The sequence below is a fragment of the Haliaeetus leucocephalus genome, unplaced genomic scaffold (genome assembly GCF_000737465.1).
Source record: "Haliaeetus leucocephalus isolate CR32 unplaced genomic scaffold, Haliaeetus_leucocephalus-4.0 Scaffold339, whole genome shotgun sequence".
NCBI classification, from domain to species: Eukaryota; Metazoa; Chordata; class Aves; order Accipitriformes; family Accipitridae; genus Haliaeetus; species Haliaeetus leucocephalus.
In genome coordinates, this window is record NW_010972775.1 from 7747634 (window position 1) to 7758749 (window position 11116).

General features: G+C 42.0%; 2 protein-coding genes across 2 annotated transcripts in view; one reads left to right on the forward strand and one right to left on the reverse strand.

The window, feature by feature from the left end:
- MYO1E (myosin IE) overlaps window positions 1–4231 on the forward strand; it is a 62829-nt gene extending 58598 nt beyond the window's left edge. Inside the window, exons 26-27 of the mRNA XM_010571754.1 lie at window positions 1933–2102; window positions 2627–4231. Of these exons, the coding sequence (XP_010570056.1) occupies window positions 1933–2102; window positions 2627–2703 (247 nt within the window). The 3' untranslated portion in view covers window positions 2704–4231. The remainder of the gene's footprint in view (window positions 1–1932; window positions 2103–2626) is intronic.
- Window positions 4232–5215: 984 nt separating this feature from the next.
- CCNB2 (cyclin B2) overlaps window positions 5216–11116 on the reverse strand; it is a 6268-nt gene continuing 367 nt past the window's right edge. Inside the window, exons 2-9 of the mRNA XM_010571755.1 lie at window positions 9102–9230; window positions 8896–9021; window positions 8323–8493; window positions 8091–8249; window positions 7522–7758; window positions 6517–6657; window positions 5854–5964; window positions 5216–5498 (exon numbers count right to left, since the gene is read on the reverse strand). Coding sequence (XP_010570057.1) covers window positions 5394–5498; window positions 5854–5964; window positions 6517–6657; window positions 7522–7758; window positions 8091–8249; window positions 8323–8493; window positions 8896–9021; window positions 9102–9230 — 1179 coding nt within the window. The 3' untranslated portion in view covers window positions 5216–5393. The remainder of the gene's footprint in view (window positions 5499–5853; window positions 5965–6516; window positions 6658–7521; window positions 7759–8090; window positions 8250–8322; window positions 8494–8895; window positions 9022–9101; window positions 9231–11116) is intronic.

Consider the following 11116-nt stretch of genomic DNA (forward strand, 5'->3'; position numbering starts at 1 on the left):
GGGGAGGGGCGGCTGATGGCACACGGGTTTCCGCACGGAAAGCGGCGCACCGGCCCGCCGGCGAAGCATCGCAAGGCCCCGCTGCCAATACCAGCACCTCGCCATCCCCTACCACCAGCAAACGGAGCTGCCTTCCTTTCCGTCACCTTCCTTCTTCACCGCCTGCCAACGGCCGTCGCCCTTGGCCAGCACAAGCGTTAGGGAGGCAGCAGTAATCGAGCCAAGTTGTTGAGCAGAGCACGTCTCCGATCAGTTCCCAAAGCCAGTCCGGAACGGAGAGCCACGCTCCCAAAAGGAGTGGGGGAGGCAGGTGCGCCCAACACCTGATGGGTTCTGCCCCATCTCCCCTCCAGCGCCTCCTGGTTAGTACCATGCCCAAGTATGACCGTCCTCACGTTTCGCCACTCCCTTCACCACTACGAAAAGCAAACATTCTAGAGGAGTGTAACAGCACTAAAGGAAGTACTCGTACAAAAGCAACAGTTGCAAGGCTGTCTTCCTGAACAGTATAAGCTCCTTTTTAGTATATTAATAAAGAAACAGTACTGCTAAATTCAGCAGTAGGTTTCAGTAAGTTTTTCTGACCATTCCTTTTCCAAAGGGAAAGCACCAGTGTTCCCTGTACACAAGGAGTAAGCTAGAAGAGTTGTGAATTTAGTATTTCAAAGCTACAGTTGTTATAGATAGATAGACTTTTAAAGGGTTAGAATTAGGGGGTTTTTTTTAGCAGAGCTGCTGAGAAGGATGCACTGGTACTACCACAGCTTTAAGTTCTAGCTATCAATCACTAACACTCCAATACAAGCTTGAGTTGAAAAATACCATGCTCTCACCAGCAAGACATCATCTCATTTAAGATGATGTTCTTGTTCTGCTGTGGTTGCAGAAAAACTGTTCTAAGACTTGCTCCAAATTCTTTCATTTCCATACCTAGGTCTAGTTTTCACAACATACGTACCCTATCCCAAGCAAAGTCAATACATGCTGAACAACAGGAGAAAAATCCTCTCTCCCAGTAGATAAATTTAGTTTAGACCTGAAATGCTGTTAACCCATACTTCAAAGCTCATTTTTTGGTGCAGTTCATCACACAAACTTGGAATTAGAAACATACCAACAAAAGTTAGTCTAGGACTTTGTCTAAGTAACTATAAGCCTTTTCTGCAAGAGCTGTGTACTGTTACCATGGCATTACATGACATAATTGCCTGTCAGTCTCCTCCACATCACTGCAACATTTTTTAGTCATTCAGCACATTTATTTACTATTTATTTTAAACTGACATATTGCATCTAATACCTGTTCTCTCTTCCAGCCTTTATTAGCTGATGAGCTGGCAAAATGCATTTCTTCCCTCTTTCCCCTTCCTAATCTTTGGAGTGGTCACAGCTGTGACAAAGAGTTTGTGCAGCATCTCCCCTGCTGCTTCAGAGTTGACTATAACAGAACAAGTCCATAGACGGCCCTGGAATCTGAGGCAACTTAAAAGAGATGCAGTCTCTCTTACAGCTTAGTCACAAGAATGGTAAAGTAGCAAGCCTGTGAGCTAGAACTTTGTTTTTAATACTGGAAACTAAATCCCTGGTGAAGTTGGGGCACGGGGAGAGACAAAGTTGTGTAGTTGCCAAGATCTGCATGAACTGCATGTGCACATTTGTTTACATTCCAGCCTGAGCACTAAAATGTCTTCTATGCATTTGAACTGCTGTTTGTAAGTACCCATTCATCCATTTCAGTAGGGAAGAAATGGCAACTCTGTCCCTTTCACAGGGAAGTCTTACACTGCTCTTAATTGTTGTGACATTTAAAAGAATCTTTTTCCTTGTTCCATGATATCCTTTAGAATCAATTCATTAGGACAGCGGGGTTGATGGAGCTTAGGTTCAAGTCATGAGCTTTGAAGCACGTTAACATTTTTTTTATCCCATTAGTGTTCGCAGGCAGACAACAAACCGACCCCCACCAGCTGGAGGAAGGCCTAAACCACAGCCAAAGCCTAAGCCTCAGGTACCACAGTGCAGGGCACTGTATGCATATGATGCTCAGGACACAGATGAACTTAGCTTTAATGCCAACGACGTGATTGATATAATTAAAGAAGGTACGTAGAGATAAAAGGTTTTGTTGCTTAACTACTTATGACAGTATACCTTCAAGAGTAATACTAAAGACATGACTTTGAGCCACATCTTCCCTCATTAGGCTTGCAAATTCCTGTGACAGCTCAGGGAGCAGAGAAATCTCCACATCAATCAAATCCATTCACTTAAAAGTATGTCAGAGACAGATCAATGACATGTGCATTACTTGGTACTGCAGATCTGTACAGTTAGTTAAGAGTAGTTCTGTCACAGGCTCTGGCTGAAAGTTAGCCTGAACTACAGCTATAGCACAAGAACAAAAACGTAACAAAGCAGTTCCAGCTCTTTGGATCTCCAAAGCAACCTCACATAAGGCATAGTGATACAGCCAAAAGATTAGCAAGCTCAGGTTCACCAAATCATTTCTCCTCAGTGCTTCAGAAGGCAACTCCCTCTGTGTGGAACAGCTTTGCAAGGCTGCCTCAAAAAGTATACAAAAAGGTTTACAGAACCTCACTACTTACCTTTGCTTTCTTCATCATAGATCCTTCTGGCTGGTGGACAGGAAGACTACGAGGGAAACAAGGTCTGTTTCCCAACAATTATGTCACCAAGATATAAGAGACTGTCAGACAAAAATTGGCATGAAGTTACCAGTGGTTGAAGATGCTTCCTCTTGCCTTCAGGACACTGTTCTTCTGAAACTTGCTATTCTCAGCAGTATTTCCACCAGTGAAGTTGTACATGAACAGGAAGAAAATTACCCACAGCACAGACTTTGACCTTTTGTCTCAGAAGCATACAGCAATGGACATGCTACCAATTATTTATTATATTTAAAACCTGGTTTTAACACCTAGTAAATGAAGAATACTCAAACCTCCCTACAGAAAGGTGCTTTGCAGTCTGGGACCAGGAACTTTGAAAAGGGTGTATTTAATAAGTGCCTTCAGCTGAATATCCGTAACCTTTTTAATTATCTACTGAAGATGATGTTAAATGCACATTTCCTCTAATGCAGATCATTCTGGGGAACATGTTAAGTATGCTGCTATATGTCAAAACCATTTAGGCTTATTTAGGACATTACCATCTAAAAACCTACTGTGATGGTATATTTAAGTAATTCTGTACAGAGAGTTGTAATGGAACTGGTTTGTGCTTGCTGATGTGTTTAGGGACTCCCAACAGGCACTATAAGAAGTTAAAACAGAATACCACATAGTACTGTATGCTAAACAATGTTGCCTTCAAGATTTATAATATAATATGGCTGGCCCATGTTGGATTTAAGTTTAATGCTGTACCTGTTATAAGAAGTGTCTTTATGCAGAGCTGTACATTTATAGAAACAGATCATATACTGTATATAAAAACTGAATATGATAGAAACATGTATGAATGTATAATGTAGTATTCCACTGTTCTTACTCACAAAGTAGTTCTACTAGAATTTTTATGCCAGGTACTTAACAGATATGCACTACTCCTTCTAAATGGGAAAAGCAAAGTGTTACTGCTTAAGTCTGATTGCCTCCCACACCAGAGTGGCTGTTGCTTGTCATACAGTTATCAGCATTCATGCTTTGCCTTCTGAACCTCCATAAAATAAAACACAAGAAGCAGTTAGCTGAACAGGTCTGTTCTCTGTGCAGTTTGTTTTCAGTTGTGTATACAAAGAAATCCCTTTACAACATGTGTTGGATTTTACTGCACCAGTTCCTAAAGAAAAAATCCCCTTGCCTTTGCTCCAAACAAAACCATTTTCACTATTCCCAGCTGAAGGGTATGCATTAAATTTTTTTCTTGTTAAGAGCAGGTAAAAAACCTGCATATGCTGGTATTAAGAAGTTGCATAAGCTTTAAGATACAGCTAAAAGTCTTGAATCCCTTCCCTTCTGAACTATTGCCTAAGTCTAACTGGGCACACTTACCATCTCTATTAAGAGATGACTGACTGCAGAAGCTGTTTCTGGAAGCTAGAAACTAAGGCCTTAGTCCAGGGCAGAGGATCGTATACACACAAGGGATCAAACACATTTTTCAAAAGACCATTTGCAGTAAGAGTTAGGCTTACTTATCCTATGGGAGAGAAGTCTCCTGCTTGAGAAGATAAAACCCAGTAGCTTCAATATCCTTCCCACAGCAGGAGGATAGAAGGCCAGTCTAGGCCAGCTTTGGCCAGTAACTGGTCTAGGCCAGTTTTGTAGTGTTGGGTTCTTGCCTTCTACATCAGAGCCAGCACACTCATGAAGAAGGGAGGTAATGAGTTCAGTATAACAGAGAGTACCTAAGGGTCTGTAACTTAACTTGGTGCTATAGAAGTAATGTTAACAAATAGGCTTAAATGAGGTATTGTGGAAGGAAAGTTGCATTACTTCCATGCTTGTATTCCTTGAGCACACAGATACCGATGTTTATTAGAAACAAAGAAAAGCAAGATGTTAAGCAATAAGGAAGAATCTACTTATGGCAGGTAGAGAGGTTTACTGGTGGTGGTGGGGAATGAACAAGCAATGAAAAGCTAGGGATTTCTTTTGTCCAAGAAGTGGAGGAGGTTTTAAGAGCTGAGCTAGTTCAAAGGGTCACATCCTTATAGTTCTACACATACAGGCCCTGGACACAGTGGTAAGCCTCCTGTGATGCTAAGAGTTTCCCTACCTTAACTCCCTTTGTTTAGGTACACAAAGACAAAGAACACATTGTCTTATGTTCACCTAAACACAAAGATTTATAAGGCTAATATCTGTCAAAGCCAGCCTACTACTTTCCCCAAACTTGAAGGTGACAAACTACAAAAAAAGAAATTCCTGTGTACGTCTTTGGGACAAGGCACTGAAATAAAGTACACACTTAATATCCTTTAAGGTACACCACAAAAAGATAAACCATCTGCCTGCTCTTCCTTAATGTAAGGGTAAAAACAACATTTTACTAAATATAACCCCACTATAAAGCCTCGAGTGGAAGCAACCACTGAAAATAATCATCCACATCTAACTGCCAGTTGTATCAATCACCTATTTAGTTGAAAGTCCTACTTGGACATTAGACTGTAGACATGTCTATGTAGTGCCTTAAGAGATTCACAGTCACAATTTTAAATTTTTCTTTTTTTTTTTTTTTTTTTTTTAAGAAAGGAGCTTTATTTCTAGGTAAGAGTTGTACTACAAAGCAAGTTTAAAATTTCACCTTCCAAGTCTGAAATGTCTGTGGTAAGGCTAGAATGCTATGTATAAAGAGCAGTAGTTTTGCCTCAATAGGCAAATAAGGACAAAGTGCATATACCATCACGATGTGGCTGCCTTGGGTTATGATGAGAGCGATAAAGCCAGGTCCTTGATTATCTCGCTGCTCAGTTCAGGGATTGTGCTGATCATCAGTAGTTTGCTACTTGCATACTTGTTCTTTACAGCCTGCAGAGGTAGAGGAACAGTGTTACAAGAGATTTATACATACAGTATTTATGTTCAGGCAGATAATTTTGGGTCAATTGGCCTGACTGCTTGGAAAACAGGCAGACAAACAAAGTTAGAAGTGAACCAGCTTGCAAAGTAGCAAGAGCACAGTTTGTCTAAAGTGTTTTGAAGTTAGTGTTTTAGTGTTTAGTGTTAGTGTTTTGAAGTTAGTGTTTTGATGCAACATCCTGTCACAGACTTGTCAGAATAGCAGATGCTTTAAGATTGCATACAGAACATTTACTTAAGAATCCATAGTGTGCAGAAAAAAGAATTTCTAAAACATTAAAAAGATTTTATTAGTTATACTTACAATGTATTTTGTTAACTTCTCATTTACTTTGACCACATTCTTGGCCATATGTTTCATAGTCATCACAAGATTGTCTTCTGTATACCCAGTGTAGTACTGCTGCTTTATACCCTGCAGCATAATGGTAAGAAATTTGAGATTTATGAAGTGGGGATTGTTGCTCAAGGCACAATCACTGCAGGTAGCAAGTGCCCTAAGCTTCATGCGCTATCTTCCAGTGCTAGGAACTGTAGTACTGTCAGTTTCGGCAACAGATCCAGAATAACTTCTGGTGTGCAGCAGAAGCCTGGACACATCAGTGCCAACAACCACATTTCTACACCACACAGAGGACAAAAGCAGCATCCCTTGCAAGAGTAACCACTAGTTGAATTACAATTCATTATTCATGGTCCATGATTTTGTTATTCTACACATACTGTGACAATTATGAGATATCTACCTTTATTTACAGTGTGGCTTTCTGTAACAATACTTTCAAATGAAAAATCCTTTCATACCACAGAGTTAACACAGAAAAAGATAGTAAGTTTTTAGTGGTATATTCCTTTGATCACCAGCATTATTACTAACCCAAAACCAATTTTCTGAAGTAGTGTTTTAATGGTTTGATTCAATCAACTGAAAGAAAAAACTCCTAACAATTTTGATTAAAATACTTACCCATTTGTTATGTCCCAGAATCTTTTGGGACAAGCATAACGCAGCAGCTGCAATCTCTGAAGGACGATGGTGAACCATGTCATAGTCTATCAGTGTCAGCTCCATTAGGTATTTTGCTAGCGTATGCTGCTTCGCATCAGCCTACCAGATTGAGAATTTGTTAATCCACAAAGTTTCACTTAACCTTATCAAAATAATTCAGGATTGTTTATTGTATTCATTAACTGACAAAACAGTCAACAAAAATCTTTATTTCTTTATTAAGGTCTAGGGACCTCTAACAGGCACTCATCTCAAAATCGAGACCAGAGCACAAACCAGTCCTAGCCTAGCAGTCATTTGGCATTCAGACACAAAGTCCAGTGAGGGATTTTAACAGAAAACAGCACTGCTGTGCCTAACTAGGGATACAAGAGCATAATACAGGATGGGTTACGGAGGAGAAGAGAAGTGTAAAATGACTTAAGGAGATCCTAATTAAGACAGCTGGCTAACTTCAAGAGTCACCTAGTGGTCTGTTGAGGTAATTGAAGCCCACTTCCAAGTGTGGGCAGTTCACTCAAATTTAACTACTGAGGTGAGAAAAAAAAAGGGTCAGATCAAAGAGAAAGCTTCTCTTTTGATTCTTAAATAATATAATACTTCCATTCTAAAATTTTGAAGAATTGTAACACTGCTCCCCTTTTACTGGGGAATACTCTCATCACCAAACGAAAGATTACTCTAAAAGCAAGGGTTCTGCTCTAGGTATGTTTAGTTTACTATAACAGTGAAATTACTGCCACCAAGACTAAACACAGGCCCCAGTAAATACAGGCATGAACCACTACTGGCTGCCAGTGTTGATGTCATGTTACTCCACATGGTGGAGTTACATAGCTGAGTAGTTCTTGATCCAGAGTGTAAGCAAAAAGCAAGTAAGATCACACAATAAAAATGCTGGAAACAATCCTGATAGACTTTACACATATAGGAAAGTTCTAGATAATGAAGACAAGTACTCACCTCCCCAGCTTTTGATGCTCTTCTTAAGAAATGAATTGGAAGAGGTCGTCCCAAATTGAAGTTTAACTCTTTAAGAATCATAATCTCCATTTCTCTAATTTCACTACTGGTGTAGGCATTGTCAGTAATGTAAACAAAGTCTGCTACATCAGGAGAGAATATCTCTTCATATTTTGAAGCTACAAGCAGTGCTGTTACACCCACTAGCTGAAGCCTCTTACGAGTTACTGGATGACTCTGCAATATAGGAATTTAAAAAGTAGGCACCAAAACATCAAAGTCTAGATAAACAGATTCAAATTTATCAGTTTAAAAACACGAGTATGACAGTGCTCATTCATATGATGTAAATGAGATTTTCCACTTTTGAGTCAGAAGTGTGCCTATAATAACAGGCTCAAAGAGGAATGCAGCCTCAGAGTTAAGATGCTACATTATACAGAGCTCTTACAAAGAGCAGATTTTGTATGTTCTTAAATTTATGAAGAAAAGGTAAATCCTAAACTCCTGTAAAAGCACAGTCATTGAACAAGTCTTCTAGTCCAAATACAAGTTGAAAAATATCTTACTTGTAAGAAGCGATCCATAACTGCAACACACATATACAGTGTTTCCGGCAAAAGCTGGAATCTTGAGTGGACCTGGACAAGCCAGTCAACTAAAATTGCACGCATACGCCCATTGATCGTCTTCCCATCAAGGTAGTGCGGGCGGACTGATTGCTGTACCTGTTGGAGAAAGAGCTGTGTGAGTAACAAGATTAACACTATACTGCAGAAGCGCAGACTCAGTATGTCATACCTCAAGCTCTCTCAGATACAGATAGATATCTTTTACATAGTCACTACACAGCTGGGGATTCTCCCAGTCCTCAGCATCGATGTCTTCTACATTGTTGAGCAACACATCAGAGAAGGCTTGGCACAAATTCTCCTCTTCCATAGATACATCCATAGGGACAGGAGACAGAACCTAAGGAACAGATCGTAGTGATTACGTATCTACTGTTTAAGCTGCAACGTTCCTTCATTTCCACATTCTTCCATTTACTAATACAATTTCTTAAGATAAAAAAAGTTGAAACTGAGCTTGCGTTCTATCATGGCAAGCTTTCACCAAGATGCCGTACAGACAGAATCAGAAGACCTTCAAGTAATCGCCAGCTAAAGCAGAAACTTTATCCAGTACTTCAACAGCTAGTCTGCCACTTTAATGTTAGCCTTTAAGCACAACATGCATGAACCCAAAAGCTCAGGACAGAGGCTTTGCTTTTTCCCCAGGGAAGTGAGATGCATCTACAGATGAACTATTCTGAAGTTAGAGCTCCAAGTTGCAAATCAAATTAAGAATCAGAACAGTATCATTACTTCCTACCTTTGGAACACCAGTTTCTTTGAATGCTTGGTTCACAGCAGCTGGAGGTTTAGGCAGCATCATTACATTTGCCATCTTACTAGGTCCTTTCATAGGCTTTATGGATGCTTTGGAGCATTCTGTTTTCTGTAGTGAAAACAATTACTATTAGTACAGAGCTAGTAATCCATCTTTTCCTTATAGATAGATTTCAAATGTTCCTTTACCTTAGTTATGCGTGTTCCTCTTGTTGCAACTTTATTTCCTATTTCTTCCAAGGCAGCCCTTTTGCCAGTAAGGTGAGTTTTGGCTTTACTTTGAAGTTCAGTCACAGCATTCTCCACCTGTCTAGTGACCTAAAACAATAAGATTGCAGCTTAAGAGTCAGAGACCAGCTTTTTTTAATTTTCAGATACCTAACTCTATCATACACTTACCACCACTGTACCTGTGTACCCCTGTGCATGCTATCCATTACTCAGCCAGGTTTTATTTCCTACCTGTTCACACATGCTCAGAGGAAGAACTCTCCTCTGTATAGGTTTCTAAGAGTACAGTACTCTCTGAAACTGTGTTGCAAGATTAGAGCAATGCACTCTACCTCATTCTTCCTCACTGATAGCTTTTTAATGTTAAGAGTGCTTACCCCACTACTTATTTATTTGTTGTATTTACACACTTTGTAACTACAGCAGTATTCCCATGAACAAAGCAATTTCTTTGCTAAATGCTGTATTGGGTTTGGGTGGCAAGGTTTTGGTAGCAGGGGGGGTACAGGGGTGGCTTCTGTGAGAAGCTGCTGGAAGCTTCCCATGTCCAAGAGAACCAATCCCAGCCGGCTCTAAGATGGACCCGCTGCCGGCCAAGGCCGAGCCAATCAGTGATAGTACCTTTGTGATAACATATTTAAGGAGTGAAAAAAGTTGCAGCAGGCACAGAAACTGCAGCCAGAGAGAGGAGTGAGAACATGTAAGAGAAACAACCCTGCAGACACCAAGGTCAGTGAAGAATGAGGGGGAGGAGGTGCTCCAGGTGCCAGAGCAGAGATTCCCCTGCAGCCCGTGGGGAAGACCATGGTGAGGCAGGCTGTCTCCCTGTAGCACAGAGAGGTCCACAGTGGAGCAGATATCCACCTGCAGCCTGTGGAGGACCCCACGCTGGAGTGGGGAATACCGCCCACTCCTCCCAAAGGAGGGTGTGACCCCATGGGAAGCCTGCACTAGAGCAGGCTCCTGGCAGGACCTGTGGCCCAGTGGAGAGAGAAGCCCACGCAGGATCAGGTTTGCTGGCAGGACTTGTGACCCCGGGGGGAACCCACACTGGAACAGTGTGCTCCTGAAGGACTGCACACCATGGAAGGGACCCACGCTGGAGCAGTTCATGAAGAACTGCAGCCTGTGGGAAGGACCCACATTGGAGAAGTTCATTCAGTACTGTCTCCCATGGGAGGGACCCCACGCTGGAGCAGGGAAAGAGTGTGAGGAGTCCTGCCCCTGAGAAGGATGAAGCAGCAGAGACATCATGTGATGAACTGAAACCCCCATTCCCCGTCCCCCTGTGCCGCTGGGGTGGTTTGGTAGAGAATTTGGGAGTGAAGCTGTGCCCAGGAAGAAGGGAGGGGTGGAGGGAAGTTGTTTTGAGATTTGGTTTTATTTCGCATTACCCTACTCTGGCTTATTGGCAATAAATTAATTTTCCAAGTTGAGTCTGTTTTGCCCATGACGGTAATTGGTTGAGTGATCTCCCCGTGTCCTCATCTCGACCCATGAGCCTTTGTTATATTTCCTCTTTCCTGTGCAGCTGAGGGGGGGAGTGATAGAACAGCTTCGGTGGGCACCGGCATCCAGCCAGGGTCAACCCAACAGAAATACATACCATGTACATTAAAAAGTTATGTTTTGCATACAAAAATAAACATCTCTTGTTATACACAGCAAAGGAACCACCGGGTTTCAGGAATTCCTCGTGGGGTTTAGCTTAAGCCATTTGACAGTCACCGTGGGACAGAGGTTCTTATTCCCTTCCCGCACCTTCCCGTTAAGTTGCTTCAATTTTCTCCCCTCCTCCCACGCACCCTCCCCTCACTCTGAGGGGGAGGAGCAGGCGGCCAAGGCCAGCGAAGCGCCCGGGGGGAGGATGGCACTGCACACCCCCTCAGCCCGGCTTCAGCCTCCTCCTCCTCCCCGCCGCCCCCCGCAGACCTCGCTCCACTCCCGTACCCTCAAAAGCACGGGGGGGGGGG